Source organism: Saccharomyces eubayanus, chromosome II (genome assembly GCF_001298625.1).
Source record: "Saccharomyces eubayanus strain FM1318 chromosome II, whole genome shotgun sequence".
Lineage (NCBI taxonomy): Eukaryota > Fungi > Ascomycota > Saccharomycetes > Saccharomycetales > Saccharomycetaceae > Saccharomyces > Saccharomyces eubayanus.
The window spans coordinates 796,625-817,501 of record NC_030977.1 but is presented as its reverse complement, the minus strand read 5'-3'; the positions used below and the strand labels follow the sequence as shown (position 1 = coordinate 817,501).

General features: G+C 37.7%; 9 protein-coding genes across 9 annotated transcripts; 5 read left to right on the top strand and 4 right to left on the bottom strand.

The window, feature by feature from the left end:
- Positions 1 to 484: 484 nt before the first annotated feature.
- Positions 485 to 2,350, top strand: SRP101 (Signal recognition particle receptor subunit alpha; the record flags this gene model as incomplete). The annotated part of the gene is made up of 1 exon (XM_018363705.1): positions 485 to 2,350. The coding sequence occupies one exon, from the start codon at positions 485 to 487 to the stop codon at positions 2,348 to 2,350; it is 1,866 nt and encodes a 621-aa protein (XP_018223834.1).
- Positions 2,351 to 2,577: 227 nt separating this feature from the next.
- Positions 2,578 to 5,811, bottom strand: HRQ1 (ATP-dependent 3'-5' DNA helicase; the record flags this gene model as incomplete). Its single annotated transcript, XM_018363704.1, has 1 exon — positions 2,578 to 5,811. The coding sequence occupies one exon, from the start codon at positions 5,809 to 5,811 to the stop codon at positions 2,578 to 2,580; it is 3,234 nt and encodes a 1,077-aa protein (XP_018223833.1).
- A 221-nt stretch (positions 5,812 to 6,032) lies between these two features.
- Positions 6,033 to 7,283, top strand: RTT103 (Rtt103p; the record flags this gene model as incomplete). Its single annotated transcript, XM_018363703.1, has 1 exon — positions 6,033 to 7,283. The coding sequence occupies one exon, from the start codon at positions 6,033 to 6,035 to the stop codon at positions 7,281 to 7,283; it is 1,251 nt and encodes a 416-aa protein (XP_018223832.1).
- Positions 7,284 to 7,460: 177 nt separating this feature from the next.
- Positions 7,461 to 8,396, bottom strand: NSE3 (Smc5-Smc6 complex subunit NSE3; the record flags this gene model as incomplete). The annotated part of the gene is made up of 1 exon (XM_018363702.1): positions 7,461 to 8,396. One exon carries the CDS (start codon positions 8,394 to 8,396, stop codon positions 7,461 to 7,463), a length of 936 nt encoding a protein of 311 aa, XP_018223831.1.
- A 316-nt stretch (positions 8,397 to 8,712) lies between these two features.
- Positions 8,713 to 9,591, bottom strand: INM2 (inositol monophosphate 1-phosphatase INM2; the record flags this gene model as incomplete). Its single annotated transcript, XM_018363701.1, has 1 exon — positions 8,713 to 9,591. One exon carries the CDS (start codon positions 9,589 to 9,591, stop codon positions 8,713 to 8,715), a length of 879 nt encoding a protein of 292 aa, XP_018223830.1.
- Positions 9,592 to 10,047: 456 nt separating this feature from the next.
- MGP12 (Mgp12p) lies at positions 10,048 to 10,398 on the top strand (the record flags this gene model as incomplete). Its single annotated transcript, XM_018363700.1, has 1 exon — positions 10,048 to 10,398. One exon carries the CDS (start codon positions 10,048 to 10,050, stop codon positions 10,396 to 10,398), a length of 351 nt encoding a protein of 116 aa, XP_018223829.1.
- A 185-nt stretch (positions 10,399 to 10,583) lies between these two features.
- On the bottom strand, positions 10,584 to 13,214 carry ZIP1 (Zip1p; the record flags this gene model as incomplete). The annotated part of the gene is made up of 1 exon (XM_018363699.1): positions 10,584 to 13,214. The coding sequence occupies one exon, from the start codon at positions 13,212 to 13,214 to the stop codon at positions 10,584 to 10,586; it is 2,631 nt and encodes an 876-aa protein (XP_018223828.1).
- Positions 13,215 to 14,211: 997 nt separating this feature from the next.
- DPP1 (bifunctional diacylglycerol diphosphate phosphatase/phosphatidate phosphatase) lies at positions 14,212 to 15,087 on the top strand (the record flags this gene model as incomplete). The annotated part of the gene is made up of 1 exon (XM_018363698.1): positions 14,212 to 15,087. One exon carries the CDS (start codon positions 14,212 to 14,214, stop codon positions 15,085 to 15,087), a length of 876 nt encoding a protein of 291 aa, XP_018223827.1.
- Positions 15,088 to 15,592: 505 nt separating this feature from the next.
- On the top strand, positions 15,593 to 20,605 carry GCN2 (serine/threonine-protein kinase GCN2; the record flags this gene model as incomplete). The annotated part of the gene is made up of 1 exon (XM_018363697.1): positions 15,593 to 20,605. One exon carries the CDS (start codon positions 15,593 to 15,595, stop codon positions 20,603 to 20,605), a length of 5,013 nt encoding a protein of 1,670 aa, XP_018223826.1.
- Between the last annotated feature and the right edge of the window lie 272 nt (positions 20,606 to 20,877).

The following is a 20,877-nucleotide window of genomic DNA, read 5'->3' as shown; positions in this document are numbered from 1 at the left end:
ATCATATAATATTTTTTTTCCCTTCAAATACGCAAAACGATAATAAAGCCTCCTTATTTTCAACTTTTTCAACTTTTTCAATTTTTTAATTTTTTATTGTCTTTTGTTATTTATCCAATTATATATTAAATCTACTCTGTTACTAAAATGCTACATGCCTCATTATTTCTTCAGGTAAAGGCATCAAATACTTCTTTTAATTAACCGTTCCATTGTTTTTTTGCTGTCCTATTATTGTTCATGCGCTGGGTAATTTTGCTTGACAAAAATAGACGGTGAAAATAGTAGCGAAATCACTGTCCATGTTATCCTTTATCAAATGTCAACAGAGGAAGCACATATTGCATTAGCCAAATTTTTAAAAGGTTCGTACACTGTTAAATCTAACAGCTGGCATTACCTAACTTTTTGAAGTTTGTGTATTATATATTACCGAGTAAAATAGTCCACCAAGAGCGTTATCGTATAACTAAGTGCAGTTATTATGTTTGACCAATTAGCAGTTTTTACACCTCAAGGCCAGGTACTTTACCAATATAATTGCTCAGGAAAACGTTTTTCTAAGTCACAAATTAATTCCTTTATATCGCAACTGATTACCTCTCCAGTAACTAAGAAAGAAAGTGTTGCAAATGCAAATACGGGCGGGTTCGATCTCAACGTTTTGACAGTCAACGATGAAATTAAGAATTCAAATTCATTCAACGCAATGTTTTATCTAAACAAGCAGCCAGAGATATATTTTGTAGTAACTTTTGCGGAGCGGACTTTGGAACTGAATCAAGAAGCTCAACAAACGTTAGCACTAGTGTTGAAGCTTTGGAATTCACTTCACTTAAGTGAATCCATCCAGAAGAACATTAAAGGCCAAAATGAAAAAAATAGACACAACTATGTCGACGTCCTCCAAGGGCTTGAAGAAGACCTGAACAAATTCGATCAATATTTTGGGGTTAAATACGAAGAGTCCATAAAACAAGAGCAGGTTGATTCAAATGAGGGAGGCACGAATGAATTGGTATCACAATCTGGTAATAAAAATACAAAAAAGAAACTAAAGGACATCAAAAGTAAGAAGCAAACTTTAGGAAATGTTGGTAGTGGGAGAAAATGGGGTCGTGATGGTGGAATGCTGGATGAAATGAACCACGCAGACGCTGCTAAGTTAGATTTTTCTTCGTCTAACAGTTACAATAGCAGCCAAGTTGCTCTTGATGCCACTATAAATAAAGATTCATTTGGTAATAGAACAGAAGGCGGTGATTTCCTGATCAAAGAAATCGATGACCTTTTATCTTCTCATAAAGACGAAGTTATAAGCGAAAATGAATCAAAAAATAATGGCTATATGAACACAGCTTTTGGATTTTTGCAAAAACACGTCTTAGGTAATAAAACCATTAATGATAATGATTTGAAATCTGTATTAGACAAATTGAAACAACAATTAATAACCAAAAATGTGGCTCCAGAAGCGGCAGATTATTTAACCCAACAAGTCTCTCGCGATCTCGTAGGCTCAAAAACTGCGAATTGGACCAGTGTCGAAATCACAGCTCGTGAATCCTTAACGAAAGCATTAACTCAGATATTAACGCCCGGTGTGTCTGTCGATCTTTTACGTGAAATACAAAGCAAAAGAAGCGAAGTAGATGCTGACGGAAAATGTAATCCATACGTATTCTCCGTAGTGGGTGTTAATGGTGTTGGTAAGTCAACCAACCTTTCGAAACTAGCGTTCTGGCTACTGCAAAATAACTTCAAGGTCCTAATTGTTGCCTGTGACACGTTCAGATCTGGTGCAGTCGAACAACTTAGAGTTCACGTTGAAAATTTAGCACAACTCATGGACGATTCACATGTGCGTGGCTCTAAAAACAAAAGGGGTAAAAGTGGCAATGATTATGTTGAATTATTTGAAGCTGGTTATGGTGGCTCTGACTTAGTGACTAAAATCGCTAAACAGGCCATCAAATATGCCCACGATCAAAGCTTTGATATAGTGTTAATGGATACTGCCGGAAGAAGACATAATGATCCTACGTTAATGTCGCCATTGAAATCGTTTGCTGACCAGGCTAAACCAGATAAAATTATTATGGTTGGGGAAGCTTTAGTAGGTACAGATTCCGTCCAACAAGCCAAGAATTTCAACAATGCCTTTGGGAAGGGGAGAAACCTTGATTTTTTCATCATTTCCAAGTGTGACACAGTTGGTGAAATGTTAGGTACTATGGTGAATATGGTTTATGCAACAGGAATTCCCATATTGTTTGTTGGGGTGGGACAAACTTATACCGACTTGAGAACATTAAGTGTAAAATGGGCCGTTAACACCCTTATGTCTTGATGATTGTAATATTATTATATATCTACGTACTAAACGCAATATTTAATGATTTGCTTTATAAAATACATTTCCCTTTGTAATTCGTTAGAAGAAGAAAAAATAGTCTGATATTTTATATTTTTGGCATGTCTCCAAAAAACGGTCGATATGGAGCCTAAAAATAGTTATGTAGATGATAAAATGGGATACATTTCCGTTCTCCAGTTTGAAAACTGAAAGCAAAAAACCTACTTCTCTTCTTTAATAACATCACTAGAAGAAGTAACATCTTCCGTTGTTTTTCTCACATCAATGATTTTGAAATCCTCTGAAAAGTTGACATGTTCTGACACAGGAACAACTGTTTCCACTTTTATTTCTGGCATATTTGGTTCCGGACCATCTTTGATGGAATCTATAAAATCATTTTCCATATGTCCCAGGATACAATGTAAAACAACTTGGGCACCTGGCTTTGATAACACCAAACTGTTTTCCTTACAAAAAGAAGCCGCAACACAGTCAGGACATCCGTCACTACAGGGACATTCTGATATCCTCTTCAGACTGGATTCTATTATATCATCAACATGTTCGAATGCTTTAATAGACAAACCAGAACCGTACTTACCACCCTTAGAATCATAAAATACTAATCTAGCAGGCCGTCTTCGTTTAGTTTGCCGTTCTGCAAATTCCTTTTCCGGAGCTTTACATTCGGTTTGTATCTCATCCACACCTGCTACTATAAATCGTGGGAGCATACCCATGATTGCATGTTGAGCCCCATGAATAGCCCCTGCCACATTCAATTGTTTCTTTTGGCAAATATCTAGTACTCGTTTTGGTATATCGATCCAGAAACCCTTAGAATTAATAATGACGGGGGGATTATGTGTTTCAATCGCATCAATAATTCTCTTATACTTGTCCATTTTAAAAAAGCCAAACACGACAATCGTAGTTTTGATCTTACCAAAGTACACAGGAACATCACTGCTTTCCAAAGAACGTATTAATTCGATTTCTTGTGGGTCAACATCTGTAAAGTCTCTTTGACTAGTAACCCAGTCAACATCTACTCTTTGAACTTTAGCATATCTTTCATCGGGATTAAATTCCTTTACAAGATACGGATATCCCTGATGGATAAATATGCCACCGTCATATAAGGTAAAACTTGTCCTGGATGCTTCTATCTCTTCAATTATTATGTTTCTTCCATTTGTTATGTCCACTACGGCAAATTGGTCCTCTTCACCACCTCTCAACGATACACGCTTGGATGGCCATGGTAAAAACCTATTACTAGCATGGTAGCCATCTTGATTGTGATGTAAGCGCTCTACACAAATTCTGCGAAGATGAGCTTCAGCAAAAAATTCCTTATCGCGCTCGAAGTTTATTGGTAGTTCAAATGCTGCACATTGTATATGTCCTTCCAAAATCAGGATATTATCGAAATCCAGAATTAGTTCTTGAAAAGAATTTGAATTGTCAACTTCCAATAAAGATTCCGGATGAGCAACATAATGTTGATCTACGGGCGAGTCGCTTGCAACCACGAGCGTTAATGAATCATTATTCCTTCTACCAGCCCTACCACTTTGTTGATGAAAGTTAGCCATAGATAGTGGAAAACCACACATTAAGACTGCGTCAAGACCACCAATATCAATACCAAGTTCTAAAGCATTCGTAGATATGACGGCTTTCAAGTTTCCGTGGAACATTTCACGTTCTATCTTACGCCTATCGGAAGCGGAATAACCACCTCTATATGACATGACTTCTGTGATTAAATCCTCTCGTCCAATTTCAGTAAAAATACTACGCACTTCCTTCATTAATAGCTCACAGACACGACGGACATAACAAAACGCTATGGCCCTGACATTGTTTAATACTAATTGAACTAAAATCTTAGCACTCTCTCGAATAAAACTTTCTCGTTTACGTTCATGTTGAGATAGGGTTGGAGGGTTCCACACTACTAGGTGTTTGGCACCTGTGGGTGATCCGTCTTCATGTATCAAAGTAACTTCGTTAATGCCAAACATATCTTTCATATGCTGAATCGGGGACTTTAAGGTAGCTGAACAAGAAATAAATTGCAAGTTAGTGTTTTCATAAAAAAAATGGCACAATCTTAGCAAGCGTCTCATTACTAGTGCTACATGTGATCCAAACAAACCCTTATATATGTGCAATTCATCGACCACCACCAGCTTGAGATGATACAAAAAGTGTCTCCAATTGGCATGATTTGGTAAAACACTAGTATGTATCATGTCAGGATTAGTGAAAATAACTCTGGCATTTTTCCGAATATAGACTCTCTCGCTTGACTCTGTGTCCCCATCATATGTGTCAACCACAATATTTTTTAACTCGGGAATCTTCGAAAGTATTACCTTGAAAGCTCTCTTTTGGTCTTGGGCTAAAGCCTTTGTTGGAAATATATACATAAACGTTGATTCTGAGTCCTTTAACAAAAGATCGATGGCTGCTAATTGATAGATTAGAGACTTACCTGAAGACGTTGAAGTTGTAATAATAACATTTTCGCCTCGGTGAAGGGCATTTATGGCATCTGCTTGATGACTATAGAAGCGGTTGTGCTCCAATCCCTGATACACTTCTGGTGCGAGTTCAAAACTGAGGTCTTTATACGCAGCTATTCTTGATGGTATCGTAAAGCAGTGTTTTATCTGAGAAGCGTAGAATTCAGTATGCTTCAACTTTTCAATCATTTGAGGGATTGTAGCTATACCCGGATTACCAGAATCATCGGGGATAACCATCTCAGCACCTTCTTGCTTAGCTTTCATCATTGCCTCAATAGGATCCTCATAATCTCTTTCCTTTGGAATATACTTTTGCGCCAGTTTCGTCAACTCGAAGAATGGATCAAGCCCAAGCTTTTCATTCTCAAGGATGAACTCCTGTAATCTCGATTCAAAGAGGACTTCCCTCTTCGAAATCATTTTTTTCATTTCCTCCGTTGTATAGGTGGGTATCTTTACCTGAGAGAATTTATCACTTGCCGACCAAGAACGTTGCATCGTCCCATCTATAAACTCGAATATAAGTAGCTGAGTGGATCTTCCACGTTCATATTGATCTTCCGCGTCCTTCAGCTCAAATATATCATTCTCCTTCTGTTGGAAACCCCCATTATTAAAATCAAAGATTTTAGTTTCGGTATAAATCTGGTTCTCGTCGATGTACTTGAAAACACAGTCCCTTGGCATAAGAGCCATCACCCTAGCTAGATCTTCTTTCGTAATGGCTCTCTTCAAGGCAGCTCCTATAGGATCACAAAGCGTCTTGAAGGTAGGTACAACATGCTTTCTGCAAATTAGAAATGTGTAAAGTGTATTGAGGCGGAAAAAAAACCGTTCAAAGTTCTTGAAATCATCACCTTTTTTGGTTCCCTCATGCACCAACTTAGCCTTCTTATTAGGCGGTTCCTCCTGCATCTTCCCTTTTCATAATGAGCGTTTTTCTTTCATCTCCTTAAACCTTCTCGTTATGTAAACCTTCTACCTAATTATGAAAACTAAAATTGTTATCTTTTTCCTTTAAAAAAATATAAACTTGAAAGGCCAGAATAATAGCCCAAGCAAGAGCGCAGAAGGTTTTTAACAAAAGGGTGAGGAAATCTGAAGAAAGCCGATATCAAGGACCAAATACAACCAGTATGCCCTTTTCGTCTGAACAATTTACCACCAAGTTAAATACGTTGGAAGACTCTCAAGAGTCTATTGCAAGTGCTTCGAAATGGTTGCTTTTGCAGTACAGAGATGCCCCAAAGGTAGCAGAAACGTGGAAGGACTACATGTTGCGGTCTAGTGTAAATACAAGAAGGAAACTACTGGGTCTTTATTTAATGAACCATGTTGTTCAACAGGCTAAAGGCCAAAAAATTATTCAGTTTCAAGATTCCTTTGGGAAAGTGGCAGCTGAGGTATTAGGCAGGATTAATCAAGAATTCCCTCGGGACCTGAGAAAGAAGTTGTCGAGAGTTGTTAACATTTTGAAAGAAAGAAACATCTTCTCTAAGCAGGTTGTCATTGACATAGACAGGAACCTCAAAACTGAGACCTCACCTGTCGAAGCACTAGCCCTACCCCAAAAATTGAAGGATTTTGCTCGGGACTATGAAAAATTAGCTAAATTGCATCATAACGTTCGTGCTATGAAAATCAGGTTTGACAAGTCAGCAGATGAACTGGATCCATCGAGTTCGGTTTATGGGGAAAATTTTAAGACCATTAGTAAAATTGGGAACATGGCCAAAGATATAATAAGCGAGTCAATTCATAAAAGAGAAAGCGGTATTCAGAAGCTACAAAGTGCACTAGACGACGAAAAAAAACGTTTTGACGAGGAACAGAGCATGCTGAGTGAAATAGAGTTTGTTTTATCTGCGAAGGATCCATCTAGGTTGAAACAGAATACCGACGAAGATAACATTATTCCTACGTATGAAGTCGGTGACGGAGACGATGATGATGATGATGACGATGATGACGATGATGATGATGATAAAAATGACGATGACGACGATGATAAACATGATGACGATGAATCCAACGGCAACAGTTATGGACTTGATATAATGGAGGACAAGAAGGAAATTATGGATAAAATGAATAATGATCATATAAACTTCATGGAAGATCCTGGTGACGATTCTCATTCTGAGCTAAAACGAACACATGACATGACAGGCCATGATGATCATAATGAGATACCAGAGAAAAGAGTGCACCTTGATTCAAAAACATATGGGGAGAGTATTTCTAACGATAATGGCCATTATGAGCTAGACGTTGACGACCATGATGGTGCAGAGGTTGAGGATGATGAAGATGCGAATGAACCAAATGACAACTCTGTAGGGGTTTCCTCTAGTATACAAGATTTGTTGAGTAAACTAGCGAATTAATGTGCTCGTCAAGTAAGCAGCTCACGTTTACGAAAATTAATGTATTAATAACATAATAGTCTTTTCAACTACTACTCTTCCAATTATTCTCTTCTTAAGTATGTATTTTTCGTAATCACATTTTCCCCTCTTTTAAAGGAAGCCAAATTTGTAAATTATACGAATATATACGCTAGGCTATATAGAATAGGAATCACCGATACTCTTCACTATATCATCACGTAAGCTTCTAGCCTGTTCCTCTTCAAGGCCCATGATTTCTTGAACTAGTATTTCAAGAGATCCCAACCCGAATTCAGCTTGAGTTCTCCTGCCTATTCTGTACGATATTACCTCTCCATCAGTGTCCGATTTCTCTTCCAGCTTAATTATATATTCGCGCCTTTCCAGGGCCTTTATCAGATCATCGATAGTACTGTTCAGTATAGGAATCTTTGAGCCATCACTGGGAATACCAAATGTCTCTAAAATTTTGATCAACTCCTGGTGCAAGATATTATTTTTGGAGAAAAAAATAATGCATAGAATAACGGTTAGGATCCCCTTGTAAGCAAGATCCTGATCAGTGCTCAGCTTGCTCTCTAAAGTATTGGAGCTTTCCAACCCCATATCATCACCAACATACTCTCCGTTGACTACCAGCTCCTCGTAAGTGCGAATGCTCTGTAAAAGTTTAAAATCATCAAAACTTTTTAAATATGGAGCGTTGTTTAGCAAAATAAATCTCTGAGACCTATGTCCCAACGGCTCATCCATTAGTTTATTTGCGCTAGTAGTGTTATTATTAGTAGCAGTAGTGTTATTGTTGTTACCACCAGTGCTGATGCTATTCTTTGATGGTAGCCCTGTTAGCTGGAAGCCATATATGTTATCTAGTATTGTATTTATATCCATAAACATTTTGCTAAACGAAAGTTTAGTCACATTTTCCTCCTGAGCAGCATCGTGTATAACAGACTGTAACTTGGTTCTCGTTATTATAGAGTTTTGAGATTCTCCCCTCGATAAAATATATCTTACCACCTTTCTGGCAACAGGATTCTCTTTAATGGTCTTGAGTGCGGCTAAATCCTCTGTCAAATCCGAATCGCTGTCGTTATCTGTGGAGCTCATGCCGATCAAAATGGGTACTCGCACAAAAAGATCCTCACATGTAATATGATCCTTTAAGTCAATTTATACAATAGGGCCATTTATTTACATCGCAATTTTTCTCTAACGTATTTCGCGTTGTCGTGACAGGGCGTGTTGTAGTGCGATGGATGCATTATTTTCAAAGTAAATGCGATTTAAGGTCACAATATCATGCCAAGAAGACGTATAGTGTTCAAGGTGTACCTCAAAGACACTATGCGCGGTTTTTATATAAATAATACGTAAAATTTATTGCGCAACCAGCTGTTCAAGATGTATGAAGGCTTTCTCAGCTTTAGTACTCCAATTTACCTGCAACATGAGACCAAAATGCCTCTGCGAATTGTTTTTGATCTTTAGGTTCACATCCACTTCTGATGGCGAAATAGCATCTTCTGTCTAACGGAATATCCCATTCTTCAGGGTTCCCACCAATCATTATCCCACCAGTCTCTCTCAGGATGCACCAACCAGCACAGACATCCCACGCCCAGCAGCCACCTTCCCAGTAAGCATCGAGCATACCGTTAGCGACATAGCATATGTTCATGGCAGCACTTCCCACACTTCTGAACCCGTGAACAAAGGCGCCCGACTCACTGAGCAAATTTTTGTAGGTCCCCATTTTTTTATCAAAGTTCCCTTGCGAACTTTCAGTTCTTTCTGAGCCTCCTTCTAATGCGACCAATGATTTCTGTAGTATCAACGGTCTTTCTGTTAATTTTATCTCTTGACCGTTTAAGAAAGCTCCATTGCCTTTCGAGGCATGGAAAAGTTGATTTAAATGTGGATTAAAAACTGCGCCAACAACCGGTTCTCCCATTTCAGCCAGACCCAGCGAAGTACAACTATAAGGATAGCCATGGATAAAATTAGTAGTGCCATCGATTGGGTCCACAATAAATGTTGGGTCATTAGTTATTTTAGTAACTCCTTCTACATAAGTTTCTTCGCCGATGAATTTGAACTTGGGATATTTACTAGCTAATTCCGATTTGATTATGGATTCGATTTTTTTGTCCAAAGCTGTAACTAAATCCACACCGTTGGATTTATCATCATAGGACTGCAAATTTGTTCCCGCATGTGACTTTAATAACGGCCCAATTTCATTTTTGAGTAAACCAATGAATGTGTTTTCGACCTCTTTAAGTTCTTGCTTGCTTAGTACCATATTTAGATATACTCCTTTTTTATGACAGAACTGTAACTCCACATACTTCCGTAGTAGATCCAGCTCGTTTTTCTTAAGTACTTTATACGTGACCCAATTATGTACCCTACGGCGTTATTCCTCGGAGCACTGTTGGCCTTCTAAAGAAATATTAATTTGAGGGGAAAATACAAGAGCGCTTGATAGGAAATCAGCATTTGAGTTATTGTAGATATCTACATTTTTTTGATTCTAGTATGGAAGGCGTATACGAGACTCTGAGGCCTTGCTTTTGCCTTTGCCGCTTTTCTGGTTTGAAGTGTAATGAAATGCGCAACATTAGCTATAAGATTTCTCCGTTCCTTTATCCCGGAGCTCTCTAATGAGCTTTGTTTTAACGGGAAGAGCTCAGGTATAGTAGTGGCATATTGGATACGCTGCGACACCTGAGCGAGCATAATCTAACACATAAGCGCCATGTCGAGAATGAAAGAGCTTTTCCGTTCTATGCACACCTCTAGGATACTATTGCAAGATGCAAAGGTAAAACTGACATTTTTCTCAAAACCCAGTTGTGGGTTGTGCGAGCAAGCAAAGGAAGTGATAGATGATGTGTTTGAAAAAGAAGAGTTTCATAATAAGGGAATTCAGTTCGAGGTAATAAATATCAATGACCGAAAAAATGCAAAATGGTGGAAGGAATACTGCTTTGATATACCAGTACTTCATATTGAAAAACTGGGCGACCCTAGATCGTGTACGAAGATTTTACACTTTCTGGAAGAAGACGACGTCAGTGAAAAGATACGAAAACAGCAGTCAAGCTGATGTGCATTTTATGATTTCTTGGTTTCTTTCTCTAGAGTTACAACACTGTAAATATTTATAAGCTATGAATATATATGTACCTTGAAAACTATATCTGCGCATGTTATATTACGCATCCATTAACGAGAGACAAAAAAAGAAAAACGTATCCACTTAAAACGGTATAAAACAATTCGCTTCTTTATTTATTTTTTTCTTCTCTTTTTGCTCATCTTTAATGATTGGTCTTCGTCTTCAACCAGTAACAATTTTTTTCTTGAAGAGATTGGAGGTTTCATGAAATTTGAACCTTTTTTAATTTTACCTCTCACTGGCTTGATTTGAATGGGAGAGGGATTGGTAAGCTCTAAGTCATCATTGGAAGACGAAGAAAGATCAAACTCATCGTTGTATTTAGATGTTTCTTTAGATGGTTCCGTTTTGGTTGATTTGGCTATATGATCGACCCTAGGCGGCCTGTTAGATGAGGAATCAATTTTCGAAGAGTTAGGAATAAATTCCGATCTTGTATCATTTTTTTTAGGTGAGCCCGATGGTTTCGTAGAGCTTTGGATACCTCTTTGTTTGAATTCAGCTCTTTTGTGGTTTTTGATCTGCTCCAACTGTTTAATTTTCTCTTCTAGTTCCCTTCTTTGGAATTGTACCTTCTGCTGTAAATTTTTGGTAACCTCTTCTAAGTTTTCTAGATTATCTTGCAACTCTAACTTTTCGGCAGTGATGTCTTGCTTTTCCGATTTCAAGACTATTAATTGCTGCTTTAAAACTTTTACATCGCTCAGTGATTCTTCGACTCCGATTTCCTTCTTATCTAAGCAGCCTTTTAGGTACCGACATTGCTCTTCAAGCTCTAACTCATGGGCTTTTAACTGTACCACCTCGACATTTAGCTTCTGTAGTTGCTCGCTGTTCCTTTGGAATGCTTCTAATTTTGTTGAATGATCCTTTTGCGCATTCTCCTTAAATTCTACGAGCTGTTGGATTCTTTGTTTCAAAGTGTCATTTTCGGAAGTTAATGCCTTAACAATTTCATTTTGTGAGGAAATTTTATTCTCGTAATTTGATTTTGTAGTGGTGTTTAGACTGCTTATTTTATCAAGCTGGTCCTGAGCTTTCTTTAGTTCATTAGAAAGGCTCTCGTTTTTTTTAATTAAACTTTGTTCTTTACCAAAAATCTGTGAAATCTCTATGTTCTTTGCCTCTAATTTTTTGACGAGATCTTCATACTGTGCTTCTTTAGTACCAAGGGAGCTAATAATTTGATTCTTTTGTGAAGATAAAGTCGACCTTTCACTTTCCAGTTGCTTTATCCTTTCTTCATACTCGTTTGACTGAACTATTTCTGCTTTGTATTCTTTCAGCAAATCGGCCAAGACTAGTGAGTTCTTAGCAGCTTGCGATGAATCATCAAGTATATCTTGTTTTGTACTTTTCATTTCAGCTAGTAGAGCTGTTTGAGTATTCTTTGATGATGTCAAAAGTTCGTCTTGTACTTTTATCACAAGTTCATTTTGCTTTATGCCCAGTTCTGTTAAAAAATTTGCTGTATTGTTCTCACTCAAAGACATTTTGTTTTGTAGATTTTCTTTAAACTGTTCACATTGTTGCTTTAAGATAGTCTCTGTATGATCATTTAACTCTACGCCATTGTTCTTCAGTTCTAAGCTGAAAGAATCTATTGCACCACGGAAGTGTTCCCGTAGTTTCTCTTCGAATATGGTATGGATTTTCTCCTCAAACTTGGTGAATTGTAGTAAATGATAAGCTTTATCTTCTGAAAGAAGGTCTTCCATTTTTTTGGTCAATTGCTCTCTATTTTTCCCTATTTCCTGTACCAATGAACTATTTTTGATTTTTTCCTCACTCAATTGGCCAGAACAATCGTCTAATTCTCTTTTTAGATATTCGATTTCCTTACCTCTTTTCATTAGCTCAGTATCAGCATCTTTTTTATGTTTACCTAGTTCATTTATTTTTCCATTCAAGCTTTCAATTGTTGTTTTAAACCCGGTAATTCTCCTCTGATTCAGTTGGTGGTTTTGTCTTAAATCCTTTAATTTAGTATCTTGACTATTTTTATGGCTAGTCAAGGTTGTAATGTTTTCCTGAAGGGTTTCTAACCAGTTTTTATACTTGCCTACTTTGTCGTTGATTTTACCTGAGTCAGAAACATACGATTGTAATCGAGTTTTTAACTTAACGTTATCCTGTTGCTGATTTTGTAATTCCTGCTTCAAATTAGAACATATTCTTTGAGTGTTTGTAAATGCTTCTAGGAGAACATCATTCGAAGATGTATTGGAAGCATCAATTGGTGTGTGCAGAATGGGCTTGCCGTTTGTTATGGCATATTCGTGAACTTTGTTATCTTTTAGGGTTGTCTCGGAATCATTGACATCACCATGATCTTCTTTGGTTTCCATTGCCACACCTTCACTCACATCTCTTACTTCTGTAATTTCAAAATCTTCATCGGTATCATTTTCATTTGTACCGCCACTGTTGTTTAAAAATTTATTGTGTCGATCTATAGCCATTTGACGCTTCGGAGAGCTTGCATCGACCACGTCGCTAGAATAACTAGGGTTTCTTTGAACATGCTCTGCACTCGTAGTTACTTCTCTCCCATTAGAAGTTTTATTGGGTTTTTTGAACGCATCATCTCCTTCAATGGAAGAACCAGCCTCGAGACAATCGACGGAAGTGTCGATGTCGTTGTTTAGAGGACCTTCCGGTTCTGAATCCCTGACTCTCAGTTTAGCAAATATGTTTGGTCGAGGCTTAAATCCCATTGAACTGTCCCGGAAGAAGTTTGACATTTTGATGAACGTTTAGCCGCCGAAAGTTTTCTTTCTTGTTTCTAACTCTAAGAAGAAAGAAAGCACTCGCTGAGATTCTTGACAGCGTGGCAATATTGTCAAACAACTATTAATGGTTCGTGGTTGCGTCGTAAAGCAATGCAGTTCAGTGGTAGATCTGGCACGTTGTTGCTCTAATATTTTATCCTTTGCTTCTATTCAAAGCGACTCTTTTAACAAGCGCCTGCGCGGCTAAAAGCATTTCCCACGAAAAATTTGCCGTTTATGACAATTACGCGGCTCTTGCCACAGTATTACAATCGCCAACTGCAGAATATGCAAGATGGATGGCCAGTTTTACATCGGGTTTAAAACTTCTTTGAAGACTCGGTACGTGCAGGTGTAACAGTTCGCTCTGGAATGAGAGCTTGGCGTTCCATTCCAAACCTGTTTCTTTGGTGTTATTGACTTACCCATCACGATTGTGAGAGTACCGGGTTAAGAAAGTCAAGTTGTTTTACTCAAGTCAATATATTTTCTCAGAACTCGAACTACTTAACCAATATAGTCCATGGCGTCATATTAGTGTTTCACCACCAAATCAAGGTAGTATGGCTGCATAAAAATGACGTTTTCGTTGGCAATGACAGGAACGAAATGTATGAATAAATCATACGGCACGTTTGGTATATGCTACGTCAAGTACGTGACATGTTATCGGCATTGTCTTCAAACAATATTCGATTATCAAAAGACAAAATAAGGGTCTCAAATTCAGTAACATAACCGTATATTACACGATAACGGTACCTCATCAACTGTTTATCCAACTTGCTGTCCACTAATAGGAAAACAGCTTCACAAAAATAAACTTTTTTTAAGTCCCCTAAAGCAACGTGCAGGTGCTGAAAGAAACAAACTATTCATAAAAGGCCAACTCTTGCTAGTTGTATCATTAGCTTTACCAAAGTAGTCAAGGCATTTACTAAAGCAGATTCTAATTGTTTTTCATCCCATTATGAACATAAATAGGCTTTCCTTTATGAGGACGCCCTTTAACATAGCGCCTAAGTGGAGAGTGGAGGACGTTTTGCTTCTCATCATTATGGTGGTATTAAACTACCCCATATATTACCAGGAACCGTTCCAGCGCCAATTTTACATCAATGACCTCACCATTGCACATCCTTATGCAACAACTCAGCGTGTCAATGATTTTATGCTTTTTGTTTATAGTTTCGTTGTGCCTTTTTTGACTATACTGATCGTAGGTTCCATTTTGGGCGATAGAAGGCATTTGGTCTTTATTCTATACACATCTCTTTTGGGTTTATTTCTCGCCTGGTTTAGCACCAGTTTCCTCACAAACTTCATCAAGAATTGGATAGGAAGGCTGAGACCAGATTTTCTAGCTCGTTGTGAACCTCAAGAAGACCTACCGTTCGACACCTTATTTACCGCAATAGAAGTGTGTACTACGAAAAACCACGAACGTTTATTGGATGGGTTCAGAACAACTCCGTCAGGACACTCAAGTGAGAGTTTTGCAGGATTAGGATATTTGTATTTTTGGCTATGTGGTCAACTTTTAACTGAATCCCCAGTAGTACCCATATGGAGGAAAATGGTAGCCTTTATACCTTTGTTAGGAGCTTCACTTATCGCTCTTTCTAGAACTCAGGACTACAGACACCATTTCGTTGACGTCCTTTTGGGATCCATACTGGGCTATGTGATGGGGCATTTCTTTTATAGAAGAACCTTTCCGGCCATTGATGATCCCCTTTCCTTCAAACCATTGATGGATGATTCAGATGTCACACTGGAAGAAACGATTAACCATCAAAGAATTTCAGACGAGGAGCTACACCCTTTGTCTGATGACGGTCTTTAAAAACATGACTATATATATATATCGGTTTATAACATATTGAGTTAAAAACACGCTTATTCTGCTGCATGGGAGATGAGTGTGGTAATAACATTACGTCTTCTTCATATTGCACTTGAGGCCTAATAATGTGTCTACCTCATCTTGAATGATATCGACGTCACATCACACGAAGATGCTAAAAACTTTATATCATATATTTCAGTGCGAAACATAGTATTATGGGAGGGTAGAGGAATTCAACAAACGATTATCTCAAGGTTGAGATAAAAAGCGTAGTGGAACCATCCTCTTAACACTCTAAATTGCATCAACACAAATTTTTACTTTTGCGTTTATCAGCCGCTGCATCTACAGGCTATTCCCATTGTAGAAACATATTTTTCGTCTACGACTAAGCTTTTGCGATCCTTTATACAGTTGAAAAGTCCTCAATTGCTTCTTAAGGTACCAAAAGCGTTGGAATTTTTTGACAACTACTTTTTTGTTTAACACATATTATGTATAAATGTCATTGAGCCATCTCACTTTAGACCAATATTATGAGATACAATGCAATGAGCTTGAAGCCATGCGTTCCATTTATATGGATGATTTTAGTGATTTGACTAAAAAGAGATCTAGCTGGGATAAGCAACCTCAAATCATATTCGAAGTCTCCCTTCGATCTGTTGACAAAGAACCAGTGGAATCATCTTTGACATTGCATTTTGCTATGACACCAATGTATCCTTTTACCGCCCCAGAAATAGAATTCAAGAATATAGAAAATGTAATGGATAGTCACCTAGAGGTGCTAAGGACTGAATTCAAAAAAATTCATAATACTTCCCGGGGTCAAGAGATTATATTCGAGATTACCTCCTTCACACAGGAGAAGTTGGACGAGTTTCAAAATGTAGTTAATACACACTCTTTGGAAGATGATCGCCTACAAAGGATAAAAGAAACTAAAGAAAAGTTGGAAAAGGAAGAAAGGGAAAAGCAACGGGAGACGATAAAGAGAAGATCTGACGAACAGCGCAGGATAGATGAAATTGTTCAAAGAGAATTGGAGAAAAGACAAGACGATGATGATGATGAATTGCTACTCAATAGGTCCACGCAATTAGACTTACATCCTCCTTCGGAATGGGTTGCATCAGGGGAAGCCATTGTCTTTTCGAAAACTATAAAAGCAAAACTACCTAATAACTCAATGTTCAAATTTAAGGCAGTTGTGAATCCCAAGCCCATAAAATTAATTTCAGACCTATTCAGCTTTTCGAAGCAATTTCTCGTAAAGCCTTATATACCACCCGAATCTCCCCTAGCAGATTTTCTAATGTCATCTGAAATGATGGAAAATTTTTATTATTTACTATCCGAAATTGAGTTGGATAATAGTTATTTTAATACAAGCAATGGAAAGAAAGAAATAGCGAACTTGGAGAAGGAATTGGAGACTGTGCTAAGAGTCAAGCACGATAATGTAAATCGATTGTATGGTTACACAGTTGAGCGTAAGGGGAGAAACAATGCCACATTTGTTTGGAAAATCAGGATTTTGACTGAGTACTCTAACTACTATCCTGTAGGAGATTTGATACAATCCGTCGGATTTGTTAATTTAGCGACAGCACGTATTTGGATGATCAGGCTACTAGAAGGATTGGAAGCTATACACAAATTAGGTATTGTTCATAGATGTATCAACTTAGATACAGTAATTTTGGTCAAGGATGCAGATTTCGGAAGTACTATTCCTAAGCTAGTTCATTCTACTTATGGTTATGTCATTTTAAATATGCTATCGAGATATCCAAACAAACACGGTTCTTCGATTGAGTTACCTCCAGACACATGGATAGCCCCTGAGTTGGTGAAATTTAAAAATTCTAAGCCTCAAAGACTGACTGATATCTGGCAACTTGGTGTTTTATTTATTCAAATAATAAGTGGTTCTGATACAGTTATAAACTTTACAACACCCCAAGAATTTCTGGACTCAACCAGTATGAATGAGAGTTTGTATGACCTTCTTTCAAAAATGCTTCATGTTGATCCCAAGAAAAGATTAGGAACATTAGAATTATTGCCTATGAAGTTCTTGAGGACCAATATTGACTCTACTATAAATCGGTTTAACTTAGTTTCCGAAGGCACCAATTGCAATTCATTGGATCAAGTTTCTGGAGACACCGTTAACTGTGGGGGTGGAAGCCGAAGAACTATTTCACAAACTAGTATACGAAGAAGATCTTTTAACGTTGGCTCTAGATTTTCTTCTATAAATCCTGCGACACGATCTCGATATGCTTCTGATTTTGAAGAAATTGCAGTTTTGGGCCAGGGCGCATTCGGTCAAGTGGTTAAAGCACGTAACGCTCTTGACAGCAGGTATTATGCAATCAAAAAGATCAGACATACAGAAGAAAAACTGTCTACTATTTTAAGCGAAGTGATGTTATTAGCGAGCTTGAATCATCAGTATGTTGTTCGCTATTATGCTGCATGGCTAGAAGAAGACAATGTTGATGAGAACGTTTTTGAGTCGACTGAAGAAGAAAGCGATGTAAGCGAATCCTGCTCTGATTTTGAAGAAAACGATTTATTGGACCAAAGCAGTATTTTTAAAAGTAGGACAAATCATGATTTGGATAACAGTAACTGGGATTTCATATCTGGCTCAGGATATCCTGACATCGTTTTTGAAAACAGTTCTCGTGAAAATGAAAAAGAAGGTGTGAGCCATGATCCTTCTTCTTCTTCTTCCTCTTCTTCCTCTTCTTCCTCTTCTTCTTCAAGCGAAAGTGATGAAGATACTAGTAAAGAATCAATGAGCAGCCTGAAACCATTGAAAAGGAAGAATCGCATGATGCCTATGACGGCTGTAAAAAAGAAAAGCACCCTTTTCATCCAAATGGAGTACTGTGAAAATAGAACATTATATGATTTGATCCATTCTGAAAATCTGAGTCAACAGCGTGATGAATATTGGAGGTTATTTCGACAAATATTGGAGGCTTTGAGCTATATACATTCCCAAGGTATTATCCATAGAGATTTAAAGCCAATGAATATTTTTATCGATGAATCGAGAAACGTAAAAATCGGTGATTTTGGGTTAGCTAAGAATGTGCATAGATCTCTAGATATTCTCAAGTTAGATTCACAAAATCTGCCAGGTAGTTCAGACAACTTGACCTCTGCGATTGGTACAGCTATGTATGTCGCTACTGAAGTTTTGGATGGTAAAGGCCATTATAATGAAAAGATTGATATGTACTCACTTGGAATCATATTTTTTGAAATGATTTATTCATTCAGTACCGGTATGGAGAGAGTTAATATTTTGAAGAAGTTACGGTCAGTGTCGATAGAGTTTCCTCCTGATTTTGACGATAACAAGATGAAAGTTGAGAAGAAGATAATAAGGCTATTGGTGGATCATGACCCTAATAAAAGGCCAGGCGCCAGGATGCTCTTAAATAGTGGTTGGCTTCCAGTAAAGCACCAAGATGAAGTGATCAAAGAAGCGTTAAAGAGTTTGTCGAATCCATCGTCCCCTTGGCAACAACAGGTGAGAGAAAGCTTGTTTGACCAGTCTTACAGCTTAACAAATGATATACTGTTTGATATTTCCATCCCAACATCTACTCCGTTTGCAAACATCCTCAGATCTCAAATGACTGAAGAGGTAGTTAAAATTTTTAGGAAACACGGAGGTATTGAGAACAATGCCCCTCCGAGGATTTTTCCAAAGGCTCCTATATATGGTACGCAAAACGTGTATGAAGTCCTTGATAAAGGCGGTACTGTTTTACAACTGCAATATGATTTAACTTATCCGATGGCTCGGTATTTGTCTAAGAACCCAAGTTTAATTTCTAAGCAGTATAGAATGCAACACGTTTACAGACCTCCTGATCACTCGAGGTCAAGCTTGGAACCTAGAAAGTTTGGCGAGATTGATTTTGATATAATATCAAAATCTTCTTCGGAGTCAGGCTTTTATGATGCAGAAAGTCTGAAAATTATAGACGAAATTTTAACCGTATTTCCTGTATTTGAAAAAACAAATACATTTTTTATATTAAACCACGCTGATATTTTAGAAAGTGTTTTTAATTTTACAAATATCGATAAAGCTCAAAGACCTCTGGTCTCACGTATGCTTTCACAAGTCGGATTTGCAAGATCGTTCAAGGAAGTGAAGAATGAATTAAAGGCACAATTAAATATATCTTCTACAGCATTAAATGATTTGGAGCTGTTTGATTTCAGATTGGATTTTGAAGCAGCTAAGAAGCGTCTTTATAAATTAATGATCGATAGTTCCCATCTCAAAAAAATTGAGGATTCTTTGTCGCACATGGCGAAAGTGCTTGGTTTTCTGAAGCCCCTTGAGGTTACTAGAAATGTTGTCATATCGCCATTGAGTAACTATAACAGCGCTTTCTACAAAGGAGGTATCATGTTTCATGCAGTGTATGACGACGGGTCATCGCGTAACATGATAGCTGCCGGAGGAAGGTATGATACTCTGATATCATTTTTTGCCAGGCCATCAGGTAGAAAGAGTAGCAATACACAAAGAGCCGTAGGATTTAACCTGGCTTGGGAGACGATTTTTGGTATAGCTCAGAACTATTTTAAACTGGCCTCTGGAAATAGAATTAAAAAGAGAAATAGATTTCTGAAAGATACCGCTGTTGATTGGAAGCCGAGCAGATGTGATGTTTTGATATCAAGTTTTTCGAACTCTTTACTGGACACTATCGGAATTACAATATTAAACACACTATGGAAGAAAAATATCAAAGCAGATATGCTAAGAGATTGTTCATCGGTGGACGATGTCGTTAGCGGTGCCCAGCAAGATGGTATAGATTGGATCTTGCTAATTAAGCAGCAAGCATATCCACTAACCAACCAGAAAAGAAAATACAAGCCACTAAAGATAAAAAAACTGAGTACAAACGTTGACATAGATTTAGATCTTGACGAATTTTTAACCTTATACCAGCAAGAAACTGGTGGCAAACCCTTAATCAACGATAGCTTAACCCTAGGTGATAAAATTGATGAGTTTAAAAGATGGGATGAAAGCAGCAGTGCCGGTAGTAGTCAAGAGGGAGATGCAGATGATGTTGTTGCTGGTTCAACTAATAATCAAAAGGTAATTTATGTTCCGAATATGGCTACAAGATCTAAGAAAGCCAATAAAAGAGAAAAATGGGTATACGAGGACGCAGCTAGAAATTCTTCGAATATGGTAATACATAGTTTATCCAATGCACCAATTATTACTGTTGATGCATTGAGGGATGAAACCTTGGAAATTATCTCAATTACATCCCTGGCTCAGAAGGAAGAATGGCTGAGGAAAGTATTTGGGTCAGGTAATAATTCAACCCCTAGGAGCTTTGCCACGAGCATTTATAACAACCTCTCCAAGGAGGCCCATAAAGGAAATAAATGGGCCATTTTGTATTGCCACAAGACTGGGAAATCATCTGTTATTGACTTACAAAGATGAATAGCTCAAGGATACGCAGTACCGTATAGAAATATGTTGAAGTATGTAATATCCTCTATTCTATATAGTCACATGTATATGCCAATGCATTTATTTTATCTCCTTACTAGAAAGAAATCTCTTCCATATAAAACTGAATCGCCGGAAGAGCAAACACTTGCTTACTAAGATATTTTGGCTATCGGCTTACCTTCTAAATTCCCCATTATGGGTTTATTTTTTTCAGCATGTAAGCGAATATTATGTTACCATTCTGCTTAAGACATTCCAGC